This window comes from Canis lupus, chromosome X, assembly GCF_003254725.2.
Source record: "Canis lupus dingo isolate Sandy chromosome X, ASM325472v2, whole genome shotgun sequence".
NCBI classification, from domain to species: Eukaryota; Metazoa; Chordata; class Mammalia; order Carnivora; family Canidae; genus Canis; species Canis lupus.
In genome coordinates this window covers 22979494-23001280 of record NC_064281.1, presented here as the reverse complement: position 1 = coordinate 23001280, position 21787 = coordinate 22979494, and the positions used below count along the sequence as shown (strand labels likewise).

Genomic DNA, 21787 nt, shown 5'->3' with positions numbered 1-21787 from the left:
ATATGGGGCACCTCTAGTCCCTAACCAGGTAGAGATTTGCAGCTAGTTTACCCATGATCCCAATGTAGCTACTAAAAGCAGTTCTCCATTTGAGGCTCAATTTTTCATCTCTGAGACTTAACACCCAAGGGTCTGTCCCTTGTTCACCACCCTCATACCCTCCTCTGACCTACCACCCATCTTAAAGTTACCTCCCATTGAATGGTTTGAAGTTTCCCAAGGCCTCAAATTGTCTTACCTCAGGACATTTGCCTCAGGACACTCCCTCTCTTCTCCCACCTAATCCTTCTTTTCACCCATCTTTTTTGTCCTAGAGTGTATTTCACCATCTTCCTTTTATGGGCAGTGGCTCAGTCTTCTCTTTCTTACCATCCGCTATACTACCATGGAGCTTTCCAAAGAGCAAATGCTCTATTAATGTTTGAGGAATTAAAAAAAAATTAAGCCATTTATTATTATTTATTTTCTCCTAAATTCTTGAATAAATGAAGCAATTTCAGGTTTATAACTTTTATTTTACAGAACAGCAGAACACAAGGAATAAGGAAAAAACAAAAATTGACTATCTTTTAGTTTTTTCTCTGTTTTTTTTTTTTATCTCAGCTATTTTGTTGCTAATTTCTTTCACATTTCTAAGGAAATGGCTATTTCAATGCTATGTCTTCATGTTCTAGATCACTAAATAAGATGGAAAGTTACCCAGTTTGTTTGAAAAATAGCAAAGCTCTTAAACATCATAAACAGCATTAAATATATAACTAATATCATTCCTACACTTATATTGTGAAGCTAATTAAACTTTTTTAAAAGAAACATTTGAAAACTTTCAAAAACAAAAGATAAATTTATGTTATTCATGTAGAACATATGATATGCACTATGTTCCCTCTAGTACAACCTAAGCCCTCATACTACTTCAAACACAAAGTGAGGAAAGTCCTTCAGGTTTCACTACAGGTGGGAGAAGCTGCCAAAATGGGCCCTGGAGTGGACACTGGCCAGGGCACCCATACGAAGCCGAGCTGCAAATCTGGCTCTGGCTCTCTCTTCCTCATCTCTCAAAGCTTCTTCATACCAGGATGGGAAGGCACTGGGAACAGTATTGTGAATCTTGGCCAAGAACTCAAGGACTTTCATCTTGCTGGTCTCAGCATGGGCTCTCCGGCCCCACAGGAACTCATATCGTGGAGGATCACTGTTGGCCACCTGCTGGTACTGCAGGTACCTTTCCTGCACCAAATCTTGAGTGATGAGCTTCTTGGGATCCCCGTAGATGAAGTGCTTCCTATCGGCATATATCCCCATCACATTAAGAACTTCCCAGATATCCTCTTCAGTGGCACGGTTGCCCTTCATGAAGATCACACAGAGGATAGTCATCAAGAGGCCCGTCCTGGGCATGATCTCCTCACCCCTCAGCCTGTCATCACAGGTGTGCTGAAATTTGCTGACAAGGGCATAGTAGTGCCTGGTAGGGTCAATTTCCTTCAGATCAATACCAAAGGCCAGCACCATTAGCTCAGAGGCCTTCCTGAGAATCTCATGGAAGTGCTCCTTGTGTTTTTTGATGACATACTTCATCATATCTTCCTTTGTTATGGCCTCCCTCATGTTATACTTGCGCAGCAGGAATTGCACCAATAAAATTGCCTTGTCATCTAGGGGGGTTTTGCGGTAATGATCAGTGCTGGGCTGTGCCTGAGAGGTGCTTGGTCTTTCCTCATCCTGGCTCCTGGCACCTTCATCAGCTCTTGTGTGTGAAACACCTACAGAAGTAGCGGTAGTGGATGGGGCTCTACGGGACCCCTGGGATTTTCTACCTGACCCAGCAGCTGAGGAGCTCTGGGCATTACCACCAAGAGGAGGAAAGGGGGCAGCGGAGGGCTGTTCTTCCGCTGCGGCAGTGACCTGAGCATCCGGGGCACCCTGAGCCTCGCTCCGGGCCTGGTGGCGTTTCTCACGGGCACGAAGCTTACTCTTCTGCCCCCGAGGCATGGTGACACTGGTTAGAGACAGTAGGCAGGGGTGTGGGCAGGAGGGCAGGCAGTGAGGGCACCTGGAGGAGGGAGAATGAGATAGTGTGTGCACCTTCAGCAGAGACATTCCACTTTGGCTTTAACCAGAGCCGTTTTTACAGGCTTCTGTGAAAGCACAGCTCTAAGACCCCACAGGGCCCCCTTTTTAATCAGTCTGTCCCCTGAGAACCTTGTAGAGAAAGTTAGAGTGTGCCTTAGGCTGCAGTTTCCAGCCCTGTCTGGGTCAACCTGGGGCTGAGAGCCAGGGCTGACAAGTTATAGGCTCTGTGTGGTTCCCTCAGTTCTGAGGTGGAGAATTCTCTTAGTTCATATTTAGGATCATCCTGTCAACTGTTGGCGGGGCCGGGTCCTCCCCGCACCGCTCCGCCCCCCCCCCGCCCCCCCGCAGCTCTGAGGCTAAACTCTTTACAGCAATGACCTGAGATTCATGCACAGCAGATGAGGAAGAACATTAGTTAGCCCCTTGTGCTGCACCCTTCCAGAGCTGACAATAGGAGCAGAGTTTGACGGGATCCCCATGGTCCAGGATGATTAGTTTTCCGTGTTCACTCATGTGCCCGCTCCGGTTAGACCAAGACCCCCACCTCCCGGAATTTGACAGCCCTGCCCGGGGCCTCCCAGGGTAAATTGCAGGGATAAGGGTTGTGTGGGTTTGAGAATACCCTCAGTCCTCACTCCGGGTCCTCTCCTTGACTCCGAATAAAGCCTGAGATGTTTCACTCTGCTGATCTTAGTACACCAGCCTCAGATCAAAGTCTTCATTCTCTGAGACACTCAGTCGGAATTGAGGGGGCGTTGGGCCTAACAGCCAGACCTCGGGCCTCTTAGCGCGGGACAGATCGGGGCAGAGTTCTATAGCTTTCCTTTGTTCTGGTGGGGCATGTTTCCGCAGTTCTAAGTAGGGACCCTCACCTTGACTCTCAGCCTTGCCTATCTCCTCTGCAGACCTGAGGCTGTCCTCAGACCTGAGACCCTGGAGGTAGGAGTCAGTCAGTACCTCATGCTGACAGCTCTGCTCTGCGCTTCCCAGCGGTGAAAGCAGGGGAAGGGCTGTGTGCCCGCTTCTCTGTTCTGGGGTGTGCTGTCCTGTCTGTCCTCAGGGTGGAGGCAGGGAGTAAGGTGTCTTCCTCTTGGCTGGTTCTTTAAAGACTCCCTGGGAAATATTAAGTCTCTGAAAGCTCTAAGCTGTTTCCCTAACTTCAAACCGTGCAGAAAATTGATGGGTCCCAGGCTAGATCTGAGATGGGAAGTTGCATTGTAAGGCAGCGTCCTAGGACGGTGGTGGCCTCTAAGTGGAAAAATATCCTGGCCAAACTTAGACTTGGGAACCTTCTACTCTAAAAGATCTATTTTCTAAGGAAGAGATTAAGCTGCATCTTTTTGTAAGACTCAGTTCTTTCCACATTGTCTAACATTGCTCAGTCCAGTGCAGTAACTTTTATTTTGTTTTTGACTCTCATTCATAATAAGAAATATATTGACATCTTTAACATGTGTCTATGTGTGTATTTTTTTATGAAAGAATACCTACCATTGTTAAGTGTGATTCATTCTTTCTAGTCCTTATATTTGATTATAATCTTTAAAAAAAAAAAAAGCCAGTCCTTACCCTTTAAAGAGGTTTCAGGTGGTTATTGCACAGCCTCTGGACTCTTACTGTTTCAAACAACGCCACACTTTGATGCTGTCCTGATATTAACCCCATGGTCTTGGCCATTCAGCCTCTGAAGAACAGCCTTAGCTCCCTTCACTAAAGAGTAGAAATTCATTGTCCCATAACATCCTGGGAGAATCAAAGGCTGAACTTAAAACCTTTCCTCTGACCAGTCCTGTCTTATAGGGTACATACCAGTTCCAGCTTCAGGGCATGCCCCCATCTGCCCACATACAGGTTCTAGTTCAACACAGACTTAGTCTCTCTCAGGAATTTCTCATCTAGGGTTGGTTTCAGGAAACAGCAGCTGGAGTCTGGTATCATCTTGGAAGTTGTATGTGAGATCATGTATTAGCACACTCTGGCTGCCATAATGAATTACCATAGATTGGGTGTCTTAACAACAAAAATTTATTTTCTCAGGGTTAAGTGTCTGCCTTTGGCTCAGGTCATGATCCCAGGATCTTGAGATTGAGCCCCATGTCAGGGTCCCTGCTCATGGAGAGCCTGCTTCTCTCTCTCCCTCTGTCGCTCCCCCTGCTTGTGCTCTTGCTCGTTCTATGTCATATAAATAAATAAAATATTTTTTAAAATTTATTTTCTCAAAGTTCTGAAGGCAAGTAGTTCCAGATAGAGGTGAGGGCAGATTCAATTCCTGGTAAAAGCTCTCTTCCTGGTTTTGCCTTTGGGCACCTTCTTGCTATGTCCTTACATGGACTTTCCTCCAAATGCACAGAGAGAGAATGATCATTGGTATCTCTCTTCCTCTTATAAGAATATCAGAGTCGCCTGGGTGGCTCTGTCAGCTTGGTGTCTGCATTTGGCTCAGGTCATGATCTCAGGGTCCTAGGATGAGCCCCACATCAGGCTCACTGCTCAGCAGGGAGTCTGCTTCTCTCTCTGCCTCTCCCCCTGGCTTGTGCTCTCCCCGCTCTCTCAAATGAATAAATAAAATCTTTTGTTTAAAAAAAATATATTAGGCCTATTAGATTCAGGCCTCACCTCCTTTATGACCTTATTTAACCTTACTAACCTTCCTAAGTATCTCCAAATACAGTCACATTGGTGAATTAAGGCTACAACATACCAAATGGAGGTTGGAGGAAATGGCACAATTCAGTCCATAGCAGTTTGTATTTAAATCTGTAAAGAATTTAAGGACAATTGATGTATTTACCATATGCTTTTTCCCATGAATAAACATAGTGTAGTCCACTATTTATTTGGGACTTCTTTCTCTAAGTATATCGGTGCATATTTATAGCTGCCTCCAAAAAGATTGTGTACATGATTGTTAGATTTCTTTTTAGGTAAATTTTGGATATTGCTGCTGTTGTTATTGGGATATTTTCTATTATCTTAATTAGTTATTGATTTTGTGTGGCTAGGCACCCAATTTTAGTAATCTTTTATACAATAGCTTGGGGGTATCTAATTCATTTGAATATTTTGTGCACTGGTTCCTTTGGATTTTCTAATAAGGATCATATTGTCACCATTTATTATCTCAGTCATTTCAATGTTCCCTTTTCTTATTTATTTTGCTATTCTTATTCCTCATTATATATTTCAGTCCACTTTTAAACAGTATCATAACATCTGCATCTTTGTCCTGTCTTTGATGGGAATGCTTCTAACATTTCACATTTATGTATAGTTTATTATAGATCTTAGGAAATAGAAATTCCCTTCAAATATTATTTGCTAAAACATTTTACCTTGAATTGGTGCTAAACATTTTTCAAAGGCTTTTTATCCACCCTTAGGTGTGATCGAATGTATTTTGTCCTCTAATCTATTAATGTAGAGAAATTGTAATCGGCAGTTTTTTTCTAATATTTTAATATCTTTGCATCTCTTGAACTCAGCCTGTTTATTCCTGCTGTATTGGATATGCTATAGATTTATTTAGGATAGGTGCTTCTACATGACAACACTTGGCTCAAGTGATTTTTTTTCTTTGGGTGTCCTTATCTGGTCTTTGTATCAAGATCAGCACACCTGTTAAAATGAGTTTAGTAATTTCCCATCTTTTTGTATGATTTGAAGAGTTTATGTAAGGTGGCCACCAGTTTTTCCCTGACCATTTGGTACAACTAGATTCCAAATCTGACTGGTCTTGGAATATTTTGAGGGGGGCTGGAATGTAGACTAGAATTTCAGTTTGTATTATCTAACTGAAGTTCTCTATTTTTATTTGGAATAATTTAGTCATTATGATTCTCAAGGAACAAGTTCATTTAACTTGGTCTTTAAAATTTAAAAACATGGAGTTTTCTTTATTGTGGTTAAGAACAAAAGCACATTACATTTGATCTACTCTCTTAACAAAATTTTTAGTGTGTGCAATCCCAGTTCTGGATATTTATGCAAAGGAATTTAAATCAGGATCTTGAAGAGATATTTGCACCCCCATATTATTTGCAGTATTATTCATGATAGCCAAAATGTGGGAGCAATCTAAATATTTATCAACAGATGAATGGATAAAGAAAATGTGGTATAAAGGCATGATATTTACAATAAGCATTTTCGCTAGAGAAATTATTAAGGGTATACAACAGTACGGAGAAGAGTATAATGAACTCAATATACCTGACACTCAGTATCAGCAATCATCAATAGTTGGAGGCGAAAGTTTGATCAGATTAGCATTCATTAGGTTTTTGCTGCTTTATTTGTAAGGTTACTTCAGGAGTGACACTGTGCAATTCTATTAGGAGGAACATGTGTGTGTCTCTTTTTTAGTGATGTTGGCAGATATGATGATCATTACCTTTATCCATTAATCCATTAGAGGCTGTGGGTTGGTAATTCTCTTATTCTATCATTCTTTGTGAGTTTTCCATCTGAAAAACTTCTATAGGAAGAACCTTTCCTTCCTGGTCCACCAAATGGTTACCTTGAGGTATTGGCAAAACATATTTATGGTGTTCTCATAGCAAGTCTCTTCTGCACCTATGTTTTAGACAATTTTACTTAACATTACTTATTTCTAGTGCTTTTTTGTAATTGATAATATTTATAAAAATTGTATATTCCATGCAGTTTTTGAAGATCTGGCTTTAGTTAGTTGGCTTTACTATTTTCTATATATTATTTCTATATTTATGCTTGTTATTCTTTATCTTCTACTAATTAGTTTTTTATTAAATAATAATTGACATAAAATATTTACTACTTTCAGGTATATAACATAGTGATTTAGTATTAATATACATGACAAAATAGTCACAATAAGTCTAGTTACCATCTGTCACCGTACACAGTTGTTACAATATTATTGACTATATTCCTTATACCATACAATAAATCCCCATGGCTTATTTGTTTTATAACTGAAAGATTGTTCCTCTTAACCCCCTTTACCTGTTTCATCCATCCCATCCACCCCTCTCCCCTCTGGCAACCATAAGTGTATCTGTATCTGTGAGTCTGTTTGTGTTTCATTTTTGTTTTTTTGCTTGTTTTTTTTTTATATTTCACACATAAGTGGAATCATATGGTATTTGTCTTTTGGGGACTTATTTTGCTAGGTCCATCTGTGTTGTCACAAATGTCAAGATTACGTTCTTTTTTATGGCTAATATTCCACCTCATATATATATACCACATCTTACTTATTCAGTCATCTGTTAGTGGACACTTAGGTTTCTTCCATATCTTGGCTACTGTAAATAATCCTGTGATGAACATAGGAATGCGTGTCTTTTTGAATTAGTATTTTGATTTTCTTTGGATAAATACCTACAAGTGGAATTGCTGGATCATATGGTAATTTTATTTTTAATTTTTTGAGGAACTTCCATACTGTTTTTTATAGTGGCTGCACCATTTTATTTTCCCACCGACAATGTATGAGGGTTCACTTTTACTCCACATTCTCACCAGCACTTGTTATATCCTGTCTTTTTTGATTCTAGTTATTCTAACAGGTGTAAAGTGATATATCTCATTGTGGTTTTGATTTGCATTCCCCTGATGATTAATGATGTTAGGTATCATCTCATATGCTTTTTGACAATCTTTATGTTTTCTTTAGAAAATGTCTATTCAGATCTTCTGCCTATTTTTATTTTTTTATTTTTATTTTTTTAAAGATTTTATGTATTTATTCATGAGAGAGAGACAGAGAGAGAGAGACAGACAGAGAAACAGGCGGAGACACAAGCAGAGGGAGAAGCAGGCTCCATGCAGGGAGCCTGAGGTGGGACTCGATCCTGGGTCCCCCAGGCTGAAGGCAGCACTAAACCGCTGAGCCACTGGGGCTGCCCATTCTGCCTATTTTTAATTGGATTGTTTATTTATCTATTTATTATTTTTTGGCCATCAAGTTATAGATGTTCTTTTATATTTTGGATGTTAACCCCTTATGAGATAGATCATTTGCATATATCTTCTCCCATTTAGTAGGTTGCTTTTTCATTTTTGATTTTTTTTTTTTTGCTGTGCATAAGCTTTTTAGTTCAATGTTGTCCTATTTGTTTATTTTAATTTTCACTGTCTTTGTCTAAGGAAACAGATCCAAGATAATAATCCTAAGACTATGGTCAAAGAGCTTACTGCCTATGTTTTCTTCTAGGAGTTTTTTGGTTTCAGGTCTTATATTTAAGTCTTTCATCCACTTAAAATTTATTTTTGTATACAGTATAAGAAGTGATCCAGTTTGATTCTTTTGCATGTGGCTCTCCACTTATTACAACACCATTTATTGAAGAGACTGTCCTTTCCCCATTTTATATTCTTGTTTCCTTTGTCATAGATTAATTGACCGTATAGGTGTGGGTTTATTTCTGGGCTCTCTATTCTGTTCCATTGATGTGTCTTTTTTTTTGTATCAGTATCATACTGTTTTGATTACTCTAGCTTTGTAGTTTATGTTGAAATCTAAGTGTGTGTTACCTCCAGGTTTGTTCTTCTTTCTCAAGAGTGTTGGTTATTTGGTATCTTTTATGGTTCCATAGAATTTTAGGAATATTTTTTCTAGTTCTCTGAAAAATTCCATTGGTATTTTTATAGAGATTGCATTGAATCTGTACATAACTTTAAGTAATATAGATTGCATTGAATCTGTACATAACTTTAAGTAATATAGACATTTTAACAATATTAATTCTTACAACCCATGAGTGCAGTACATATTCCCATTTATTTGTGTCATCTTTAATTTTTTTCATCAGTGTATTATAGTTTTCAGAATACAGATATTTCACCTCCTAGGTTAAAATTAGTCTTCAGTATTTTATTCTTTTTGATGAAATTTTAAATTCTTTCTTAATTTCTCTCTCTGATGGTTTGTTTTCGGTGCATGGAAATGCAACAGATTTATTTATGTTGATTTTGTATCCTACAAATTCACTGAAATCATTTATTTGTTCTAATAGTATTTTGGTGGAGTTTTCAGGGTTTTCTGTATGTAGCAACATGTCATCTATAAATAGTGACAGTTTTACTTCTTCCTTTCCAATTTGGATGCCTTTTTTCCCCCTGTGTAACTGCTGTGATTAAGACTTACAATACTTAAAAAAAAAAAAAAAGACTTACAATACTATGTTAAATAAAAGTGATGAAAGTGAGCGTCCTTGTCTTGTTTCTGATTTTAGAGGAAAGGTTTTCAGTTTTTCATCATTTAAGTATGATGTTACCTGTGGGTTTGTTATATATAGCCTTTATTATTTTAAGGTGCATTTCCTCTATATCTACTTTGTTGAGTGTTTTTATCATAAATGGATGTTGAATTTTGTCAAATGCTTTTTTTTGTATCTATGGAGATGATCATATGATTTTTAACTTTCATTTTGTTAATGTGGCATATTCTTTAGGTTTAATATGCTATTCATTCTCTACCTTCCTGAATTGCTTAGATGATATAAATGTTTCTTATCTACTAATATTTCAACTTAAGACTATAATCATCCCTCTTAATACCACTTGGGCTTATCTCACAGGGAATGTTACAGAGCTTTATGTGTATTCTTAAAAATTTTACAACTTGAAAATATTTTTCTGTGCCATGTGCTAGAAAAGCAAATATAATTGGCCACATGTAACAGTCAAGGCTTGCCCAGAGACACAGAAAAGTCTCTATATATTTAACCCAGAAGGAATTTAATGTTGGTTACTCAAGGGATGAAAAAGTAACAGGAAAGAGACAGGAAACCTAATATTTTACGATTTGAGAATGTCACTCTCAACTTTAGGCTCCTGGAGCCTTAGGAGTCTGCAGCAACAGAATCTATAATTATAGTGAGCCAATAGCATGGGGAAGGAGAAGCCACTTGATGCAGAGAGAGAGAAAGAAAAAGACCCTAATTGCTCCTGCCCTTCAGGACCAAAACCTTTTTTTATCACCCTTTTTTGGCCTATAATGCAATGGCAGACAAATGTTGGAGAGGCTAAGACTTATGGATTCAACCCATGTATAATAAAGAATAGAGCAGGGGAAGGGGAAAGGCAAATAAATCTAGGACTAGCATACCACATTGATATTAACAAATTAAATCAGAAAAATCATATCTAAATTGATACAGTAAAATATTTTATAAAAGTCAGCACTCATTTGCAGTAAAGATAATATGTGGTTATCAGATTAGATAAAGAATATCTACCAAAAACAAAACAAAACAGAACACAAAACTCAAGCAGAAAATACACAGTGTGGAAATGTTAAAAGTTTTTACTTGGAGGCATGCCTGGGTGGTTCAGTTGGTTGAGCATTCCATTCTTGATTTCAGCTCAGGTCATGATCTCAGGGTCATGAGACTGATCCCTATGTCAGGTCCATGTTGAGCATGGAGTTTAAGATTAAGATTTTCTCTCTCTCTCTCTCCCTCTGCTCACCTTTCCTCCTCCCCCACCCAGCTTGTGCACACACATGCTCTCTCTCTCTCTCTCTCTCTCTCTCTCAAAAACAAAACAAAAAACAAACAAACAAAATAAAACCTTTTGCTTGGAAACTGAAAAGTAGACAAAGATACCTGCCATCAATGTTTTAATAAAAATTTTGCATAGTACAGCAATGGAATAACAAGAAATCAAGGGATAGGGACTGTAAAATAGGAAACAACAGCTTTTATAATTAGCACATAATTAGACAGTGTATGATGAAAATCCAAATGGACTAAAGATAAGATATTCAGTCACCTAAGAGAGTTTGTTATTATAAGAAATACTAAAGTAAATCAGGCTGAAATCAAAGGACACTGTATAGTAATTAGAAACCATATGAAAAAATAAAGATCACCAGTAAGCATAGGTAAATATAAAAGCCAGCATTATTGTATTCTTGATATTGTATATTTGGTATTGTAATTACTCTTTTTGTTTCCTATATAATTTAAAAGACAAGTGCATAAAATTAAAATTATAAATCTTTCTTAATAGGCACACGAGTATAAAGATATAATTCTTAAAAAGAGAAAGTTACAAATTGATATCCCTCATGAATATAGATGCAATAATCCTGAACAAAATAATAGTAAATGGAAACAAACAGCACATATAAAGGATTATACACAGTGACTAAGTGGAGTTTATCCTTGGAATGGAAGGCTAATTCAACATAAGACCAGTCAATGTAATATGCCATGGTATAAAAACAAAGGAAAAAAATGATCATCTCAGCAGCGAAAGTATTTGCCAAATTTAACCCCCTTTCATAATCAAAATACTCAGCAAACTAGGAATATAAGGGTACTTATTTAACATGATAAATGGAATTTATGAAAAGCTCATAGCTAATATCACATTCAATGGTGAAAGAATGAAAGATTTATCCCTAAATCAGGAACAAGGCAAGGATGTTGGCTTTATCAGTGATATTCAACATTTTCCTGGCCAGAGCAATTAGGAAAGAAAAAGAAATGAAATAAAAGAGATCTAAACTGGAAGAGTTAAGTAAAGCTATCTCTATTTGTAGATAAAAAGATTCTATGTATGTAGAAAATTTCAAAATTTCCAAAAAACAAAAGAAAGAAAACACGCTAGAGCTAATACATGAATTCAGCAAATTTGCAGTTCGATACATAAAAAGAATAAGCTTTAAAGAAGCTTTAAAAGCAATAAAGAAGCTAAAAAAGAAATTAAGGAAATTACTCCACTTACAATAGCATCAATAAGATATAATACTTGGGGAGCACCTGGGTGGCTCAGTGGTTGAGCATCTATCTGCCTTTGGCTCACGTCATGATCCCGGGGTCCTGGGATGGAGTCCCACATCAGGCTCCCTATGGAGAGCCTGCTTCTCCTTCTGCCTGTGTCTCTGCCTCTTTCTGTGTCTCTCATAAATAAATAAATAAATAAAATATTTTTTAAAAAAGAATATAGGGCAGCCTGGGTGGTTCAGTGGTTTAGTGCTGCCTTCAGCCCAGGGCATGATCCTGGAGACCCAGAATCAAATCCCACATCAGGCTCCCTGCATGGAGCCTGCTTCTCCCTCTGCCTGTGTCTCTGCCTCTCTCTCTCTCTCTCTCTCTCTGTGTGTGTGTTAAATAAATAAATAAATAAATAAATAAATAAATAAGAATATGATACTTAGGAATAAGCTTAACTAAAGACAGGAAAGATTGTACGCTGAAAAATATGAATCATTGCTGAACAAAATGAAAGAGGACCCAAACAAATGGAAAAACATTCCAATATATGGACAGCTCTCCAAAGAAGATATACATGTGGCTAGCATGCCCATGAAGAGGTAGCCAACATTATTAGTGGTCAGTAAACAAGTCAAAACCACAATGAGTACCATTTCCCACTCACTAGAATGGCTTTGATTTTTTTAAAAAGCAAAACAAAATAACAAGTGTTGGAAAAATGGGAAGAAATAGGAATCCTATTCCCATTGCTGATGGGAATTTAAAATGTGTAACTTCTGTGAAAAACAGTTTGGCAGTCCTTTGAAAAGTTACTTAGAAATACCACCTGACCCAGCAATTCCACTCTTTGGTATATACTCAAGAAAAATGATGACATATATCTACACAGAAACTTGTACACAAATACTGATAATAGCATTTACATAAGAGCCAAAAGGTGGAAACAAATCAAATGTCCATTAATGGATGAATGGATAAACAAATTGTGATACATACATACAATGAAATATTATTCAGCCATAAAAAAGAAACAAAGTATTGATACATGCCACAATGTAGATGAATGTCAAAAACATTATGCTAAATAAAAGAACTCAGAGACAAAAAATCACATATTGTGTGAATTCTATTATATGGCATATCCTGAATAGGCAAATTCATAGAGACAGAAAGCATATTAGCAGTTACCAGAGGGTAAGGGAGGGAACAATGGGAGGTTCTTATTTAATGGGTACAGAGTATTTTACTAGGGTAAGGAAAATTTTGAAACTAGAAAGTGATAGTGGTTACACAACATTTTGAATACACTAAATTCCATTGAATCCTATACTTTAAAATGGCTAATTATGTGACATAAATTTTACCTCAATTAAAAATATAGTGTGATTAATACTAAAAAAATTATAATATTGTCTAATGTGGTTCTCAATGTATATATTGGAAATATGTAAGACAACTGTATCATAAAGTATGGAGGATAATAGTACCTAATAGTAGTAAAGTTTCTACATCCCAGATAAAGTTATTAAAGGTTAATAATAGCAGAATCAGATGTTAAATATTAGTATTGTAATTCCTTTAGCATCCACTGAAAATTTTAAAAGAAATATACCTCAATTGTTACCTTAAAAAAAAATTTTTTAGAGAGAGAGAATGGGAGTAGAGGCAGAGGAGAGAGAAAATCTTAAGCAGGCTCTACACCCAGCATGGAGCCTGATGCAGGGCTCTATCTCAAGACCCTGAAACCATGACTTGAGCTGAAATCAAGAATTGAACACTTAACTGACTGAGCTACCCCCAGGTGCCTTACACCTAACCAGTACTTATTTAAATGAAATTCATTTTAATATTTACATTAAATTTATTTAAATTACCAAGTTCAAGTAACCAATAGAATGGTAGGGAAAGGAAAGAGAAGAGTGTAAAACAAAGGAAACAAACAGAAAACAAATGATAAAATGGCAGATATATCAATAATTACATTCAATCTAAATGGTCATATCACACCAACTAAAAGAGGTTAGTGGAATGGATAAAAATATATGACCTAGTTACATGCTGTCTACAAAGTCTCACTTCAAATTTTATGATACACATAAGTTAAAAGTAAAAGGATGTTATTCAAACTGAAAAGAAACCAAACCAGGAGTGGCTTTATTAATAACAGAAATGTAGAACTCAGAACAAAGAAAGTACCTATGATGGAGGATATTAAGTAATAATAAAAGAGCCAGTTCACCAGAAGACATAATAATCTTAAATGTACCTAAAAGTAGAAGAAGTTCAAAGATACCTAAAAAAACTGACAGAACTGAAAGGAGAAATAAACAAATCTACGATTATAGTTGGGATGTTCAATACCTCTATCAAGAATCAAAAGAACCACTAGAAGGAAATCATCAAGGATATGGAACTGAACAACACCATCAGACAACAGGATCTACTTAACATTATAAAAAATTTGACCTCACTACAATGGAATACACGTTTTTTTACACACACATGGAATATGGAATATTCACCAAGAACAACCATGTGCTGAGTCATGAAACACGCCTTAAAATGTAAAATAATTGAAATCATATAAATTATGTTCTCTGCACTCAGTGGAATTATACTAGAAATCAATGCCAGACACATGACAGAAAAATTTCCAAACAATGCAAAATTAAGCAATATATTTTAAATCATATGTAAGCCATAAGGATTTCTCAATAGAAATTTAAAAATATATATTTTATTTTATTTTTTAAATATATATTTTATTGAAGGAACAGGACAATAAATCATTTAAAAATCAGTATAGTGCAGTTAAATGAATGCTTTGAGAAAAATGTATATTACTAGCTATTTATATTCATAAAAAATGTATCTCAAATCGATAATCTAGGGTTCCTTCATAGGAAACAAGAAAAGGAGGCAGTTGTTAGGAAATATATCATAGTTAAGGTCAGAAATTAATGCAATTGAAAACAGAAGAACAATACAGAAAATTAATAAAATCAAACACTGATTCTTTCAGAAGATAATATAAAATTGGTAAATGTCTAATGTGACTGACAAGGAAAAGGCTGAGAGGACACAAACAATATCAGAGAGGTTTTTACTACAAACCCAAGAGACATTAAAAGGACTATAAAGAAATATTATGAACCACTCTACAAACATAAATTTGATAACTCAGAAGGAAATGAACTAATTCCTTGAAAACCACAAACTGTCTAAACTCATCTAAGTTATAATAGGCTAAATAATTAATAGATATTAAATAAATGGAATTCAAAACCAAATACTCATATCAATTGACACAAAAAAACATTTGACAGAATTCAACATTCATTCATTATAAAGCCTTACAGCATAGTAGGAATAGAAAGGAACTTTGTCAAGGTGCCTCTCTCAAGGTAATAAAGAGTACCTATTAAAAAAAAGAAAAACGGTTCATATTAGATTTAATGTGGCAGACTGAATGCTTTCCCATTAAGATTAGGAATAAAGTATGTCCACACTCATGACTTCTATTTGACATAGTCCTAGGAATCCCAGTCAGTGCAATAACACAGGAAAAAGAAATAAAAATCATGCAGTTTGGAAACTATGAAATAAAAGATTCCTATTTGCAGATGACTGATTGTTAAAAAATAATCTCAAGTAATCTAAGGGAAAAAAAGAAAAAGAAAAATCCTCCCCAAATCACATAACTAATAAGTTGTTTTAGCAAGGTTTCAGGATAAAAGCAAGGTCACAGAATACAATCATATTTTTACATACTAGCAATAAATAATTGGAACCTGAAATTAAAAAGCACATTACATTTACAATAGCTGAAAAATTAAGTACTTAGGTTTATATCAGAGAAAACATGTACTGGATCTGTAAGCCAAAAACTATAAAATGCCAATAGAAGAAATCAAATATTTAAATAAATAGAAGTACTATATCCACATGTTAAAAGAATCAACATAGTAAAGATGGCAATTCTCTTCAAATTGATCAGTAAGTTTAACAACTCTACTATGGAAATCACAATTGGATGTTTTATTGATATACACAAGTTGACTCTAATGTTTAAATGGAAAACCAAAGGAACTAGAATAGCTAAAACAAGTTTTTAAAAAAGAGACTAGAATTGGAGAAATTATACCACTTGACGGTAAGACTAAATGTATAACTACATTAATTAAGACTGTAGTGTTGACAGAGGGATAGATACGTAGATAAATTGAAGAAAATACAGTCAGGAAATAAAGCCATACCAATATAGCCAACTAATTTTGGATAACATAGCAAAAGCAATTCAATAGAGAAATGGTTATTTATTCAAAAAATGATGTTGGAACAATTAAACTACTATAGGACTAAAGAAAAAGTGAACTTTGGCCTAAACCTCATACCTTACATAAAAATTATTTAAAATGGATTCTAGTTCTAAATATAAAACTTTTAGAAAAAAAAAAACAGGAGAAAATCTTACTGACCTAGAAGCTGATTAAAAGTTTTTAAACCTGTACCCCAAATCAGGATATATAAAAACAATAATGGATAAATTGAACTTGATCAAAATTAGTAAGTTTGGTCTGGGAATGACATTGCTAAGAGAATAAGACAAGTCACATCTGGAAGAAAATATTTGCAAGTCACATATCCAACAAAGGACTTGTACAGGCAAAAACTCTTTAAACCAACATTAAGCAAGAAAAAGTCAAATTTCTTTAAAAAGCATACAATTTGAATACATGCATCACCATAGAAGATATAAGGATGGCAAATAGGCAGATTAAAAGATGTTCAGTATCCACTGAGTGTGATATGTAAGTGATGAATCACTAATTCTACTCCTGAAACTACACTATATGTTAACTAACTGGAATTTAAATAAACACTTAAAAAAATAAAAGATGTTCAACATCATTATCCGTTGGGTAAATGTAAATTACTGGGAATGTAAAATGTTCCAGGCTCTCTGGAAAACAATCTAGCAGTTTCCCTTAAATTTAAACATGGACTTATCATATAATCCAGCAGGCCCCTCCTAAATATTTATCCTAGAGAAATGAAAACTGTTGATAGCAGCTTTATTTGTAATAGGCAAAAAACTGGAAACAACCCAAATATCTTTTAACAGGTAAATGGATAAACAGACCGTGCTATAACACCCATACAACAGAACAACAGAATACAACTCAGCAATGAAAAGGAATAGATTATTGATATAAATAACAGCTTGGATGGATCTCAAGGGCACGTTGCTGAGTGAAAAATACCAATATCCAAAGGTTACTCTATGACTCCATTTGTGTAAAATTCTCAAAGTGATAAAATTATGTAATGGAGAAAAAAAAATCAGTGATTTCCAGGACTAGAGTTGGGGAGAGGGCATGATTATAGACAGGCATACCAGGGCCTGTCTTTGGAGTGTTTGGAATAGTTTCTATAATGATTGTATTGTGATCATGATTAGAAAAATTTACACATGTGGCTAAATTTCATAAACTATATACCAAATGAAACAAAGCAATAACAACAAAATCACTGGTTGCATGTTAAAACTGGTTAAATGCAAATTAGATTTTAGATTAGTTAATATCACTTCTGAGGTTCTGATGATTATACTACCATTATGTAACTTGATATAGTCAGAGGAATATGAGAGAAAGTACACAGGAATTCTCTGTATTATGTTTGTAATTCCTATAAGAATCTAAAATAATTTCAAAATAAAGGGCTTAAAGACTTCTGGTTTCAGCTCCAAAGTATAAAGAGCTTAGAAGTCATCACTTCTGTCATATTTACAATAAGAAATAGCTGGAAAAGTTGAAAATCAACAACTTTCCTTGGATCCAACAGGGAATTGAGGTCACAGAAGTCACAGAACAGCTACATTCAGAGAGATATAGTGATCTGCTTACCCAGAGCAGAAGCTGCTACAAGCTCTACAGATAGAACCAATTACTTCAGTAGTAATGTTGACAGATAGCTGGAGGCTGAATGTCCACTAGTGTGAGACTGCAAAATTCCCGGAGGCTGCAATTATAGAGGGGACTCCAAACTTGCAGGCTTTCTCTCCAGGCACCACACCAGATGTGTACAGTGAGGATCCCGGAAAATCATCTCCTGGCTCTGGCAGGGAGAGAACAACATTGTGTAATCTTCCCAAACCCTTTTACATAACAAAAACCTACTCTCCAGAGTAGTATGGAAACCTTATCCTACTAAGGGAAGACTTTCTACCTTACTCCATCTTCCACCAGCCTTTCTGTCTCACCTAAGTAATACAAAACAAAATATGATCAACAAGAGATAACTCTCCAAAGAAATAGACTCTGGGAATGATGCAGCAAGGCAAGGAAGTAGAGGGCTCAGGTGGGTGGGCAGGGAGGGACAGAAATATTTGTGATGTCTACACTCCCTGGAAGCAGGCAAACTAAAATACATAGATTTAATTAGAAGATTCTAGAACAATTATCTTACATCCCCCACAGTCCCACCACAGTAACACACTTCTAGTCTAACAACAGTGGATGACAGCTGAAAGAGTAGCAAAACATAGATGCTCCCAGAGAACCAATGCAAAGACAAACCCTAAAGAAAAGACAGGAGACAAAAAGCAGACACTAGAGGAATTTGAAGCCTCTGGTACTTACAGCTACAATAAACATCAAACATAAGCCAAATCCTAGCCATGTTAATATAAATACACTAAAAACATATTTCCTTCAGTACCTAATACTGCTACATATCTGTCCTTAAAAAAATTACAAGATATATGATAAAACAAGGAAGAACATAGTCTGAAAAGACAAAAAAGAGCATCAGAACCAGACAGACATGATACAGATTTTGAAATTATTAGACAAGGAATTTAAATAAACATGATTTCTATTTTTAAGGGTTCTTATTGGACAAATAGACAACATGCAAGACCAAATGAATAGTGTCATTAGAGACATGGAATCTGTAAGTAAGAATCAAAACTAAATGCTAGAAATAAAAAATACAGCAAGAGAAATGAGAAGTGCCTTTAACAGGCTCATCAGGAGATATGAAACAGTTACAGAAACAATCAGTAAACCTGAAGATATGTGGAAAGCAACCTCCCTAAATGAATCAAAAAGAGAAGGAAAGAACAAAAAAATTAACAAAATACCCAAGAATCATGGAACATTATTAAAAGGTGTAACATATAAATAATTTTTCTGCCAAAAGGAGAAGAAAGAATGGAGGTAGAAAAATATATTTGAAGCAATAAGCCAATGACTTTCTAACATTAGTGGCAGACACCAAATCATTGATCCAGGCAGCTCAGAGAACATCAAGATAAATACTAAAACAAACAAACTACACCTAGGTATATCATATTTAGACTGCAGAAAACCAAAGGCAAAAATAAAATCTTGAAGAAAGCCATAGGAGTGGATAACACCTTCCAATAGAGGAAAAAAATAAAAAATTATAGCAAACTTATCATCAGAAAACATGCAAGAAAGAAGGAAGTGAAATGAAGTCCTTAAAGTATTGAAAGAAGAATGCCAATCTAGAATTCTATATCCAACAAAATTTTCCTTCAAAGGTGAAGGAGAAATAAAAACTTTCTCAGACAAAAAATGAGTCAGTTCATTGTTAATAGACCTGCTATGCAAAAAATGGTAAAATAAATTCATTATGCAGAAGGAAAATACAGGTCAGAAACTTGGATGCACATTAAAAAAGGAAACTCATCAGAGAAGGAATAAATTAAGATAAAATAAAATCTTTAACTTTTCTCAGTCTTAATTTTTTAAAAATTATTTTTCTAAGCAACAATAATAATAATGGATTAGATGATTACAGCACATGAATAAGTGCAATGTCACAAGACAAAGAATTGGAATTACTCTGTTATAAGGAATCTGCACAACATGTGAAATAATATAGAACTTTCAGAAGGTGGACTTAATTAGATTAATTTAAAATGTATATTACAGGGATGCCTGGGTGGCTCAGTGGTTGAGCTTCTGCCTTTGGCTCAGGGGTGTGATCCTGGAGTCCCAGGATGGAGTCCCACACTGGGCTCCCAGCAGGGAGCCTACTTCTCCCTCTGCCTATGTCTCTACCTCTCTCTGTGTCTCTCATGAATAAATAAATAAATAAAATCTTTAAAAAATGTATATTATAAACTCTAGGAAAACCACTGAAAAGGCTAAAAAAAGCATAAATGATATATCAAGAGAAGATATAAGATAGAATCATATAAAACGCTCAATTAATACTAGAGAGCACAATAAAGGTGATATAAAAAAGAACAAATGCAACAGATGGAAAACAGTTGCACAAATAGTAGCTTTTAACTATAACTATAATCAATAATAGCTTTAAATGTGAATGGCATCAAAAGGCAGAAATTGTCAGAGTGGATAAAAAAAATTTTTAGAGACTCAACTATATGCTGTCTGTAGGAAACCTATTTTGTGTATCGAGACTCTTGACAGTTTCAGAGTAAAAGGAAGGATTTTAGGATAGTGAAACTCTTCTGTATACTATAATGGCAGATAAATGATATTATGCATCTGTCAAAATCTATAGGGTCCATACAATACAGAGAATGTATGTTAATGTAATCTATGGACTTTAATTAATACTAATGTATTAATATTAGCTCATTAATTATAAAAAATGTACCACACTAGTGCAAGATGTCAATAATCGGGGAAACTGTGGGTATGTGATAGAGTGGGAGTATATGGGAACTAGACTTTAGGCTCATTTTTTCTGTAAACCTAAAACTGCTTTAAAAAATAAAGTCTATTATTTTTTAAAAGTGAATAAAGTCCACATATATGGTGTACATATAACCAGCTTACTTCAGTAATTGAACTGAATCTACATTGTAATTGAACAAAGGCACTATTGGATCCAATGCTAATTCTTAAGTTTGTCTTATTTTTAGCACATTGATTCCCATATTCTGGCTATTGCCCACAACACAATTTAGCAGTTCTAGTCTATCTGCCATACCCTCTTTTCAACTTCCAGGAGTTATCTTAGAACATCCAAGATCAGACCAACTACTTGGGGGTGATGGTGGGTGACATCTAGTCAGTGTTCCACAATGCTGTCTTTTTAAAGGAAGTATTTGATAGCCTCCTGACTTCGAGCAAAGGTAGGTTGCAGAAAATGAAGAGTCTTTAGACTCTTAGATGATGTGATGAATTAACTTGTTAGCAACACATCTCTTAAAGTTCTAGTAGATTTCCTTTATCTTTAGCTGACCAACTCAGAATGCTCAGGATGAAGGTGCAGGAAAGAACAGGACTAGCCATGAAACATAGCAACCTAAGCACAAAACAATTAAACTTGTCCCTTTCACTAGCCATGGTGCAGAGCAGCAGATGACACCTTCTCCTATGTTGAAATTAACCTGTTAGGAAATCTGAATTGAAGAAGCAGGTTGCTAGAAAATGCCACCTCAACTGTGCTTATTTCCAGATGAATAAAGAACTTTAAAGTTTCTGCAATTAACAGATAAACTCTGTTGTTTACTTGGATGGTAAGAAAAGAGTGGTAGACTTGTTAAAGCCTAGTCAGAGGTCACTAAATTTCAAGAACATGTATGGTCTCATCTTGTAGCCATTGTGTTGCTACTGTTAATGTATAATTCTATTAAATAGAAATACATTCATGAGAGCTGCAGTGCAAACTAGTGTCTGGTCTGATTTTATATGAATAGGTCTCATCACTGGTTTGTCTCATGAAACATCTTGTATAACTTTATTTTAGTGTCTTATATCTCATATAGGAATGTCACCTTTGAATTTAGTGAAATTCATTTCAGAGTAGATCGATAAAAGATGGAGACAGATCTACCACGGTAACACTAGTCAAAAAATGCTCAAGTAGCTATACAAATTTCAGCCAAAGCTGATTTCAGAACAAGGAATAGTATCAGAGAGGAGAAGACACATTATGTGATGATAAAAGGATCAAAAATCCAAGAAGGTATTACAATCTCAAGCATGTATGTGCCT

General features: G+C 35.6%; 1 protein-coding gene across 2 annotated transcripts; it reads right to left on the bottom strand.

Moving 5' to 3' along the window:
- Positions 1-503: 503 nt before the first annotated feature.
- Positions 504-3009, bottom strand: LOC112655771 (melanoma-associated antigen B10-like). 2 transcript variants are annotated; one of them, XM_025440980.3, is made up of 2 exons: positions 2712-3009; positions 504-2056 (listed from the first exon to the last, which is right to left on the bottom strand). In XM_025440980.3, the coding sequence occupies exon 2, from the start codon at positions 1993-1995 to the stop codon at positions 952-954; it is 1044 nt and encodes a 347-aa protein (XP_025296765.1). In that variant the 5' UTR covers positions 1996-2056; positions 2712-3009; the 3' UTR covers positions 504-951. The 2 variants fall into 2 exon arrangements, with proteins under 2 accessions (XP_025296765.1, XP_025296759.1); XM_025440974.3 differs by having other exon boundaries at positions 2699-2996.
- Between the last annotated feature and the right edge of the window lie 18778 nt (positions 3010-21787).

Excerpts from the sequence above, each read along its gene's own strand:
- LOC112655771 (XM_025440980.3), bottom strand. The coding sequence starts at position 1,995 with ATGCCTCGGGGGCAGAAGAGTAAGCTTCGTGCCCGTGAGAAACGCCAC.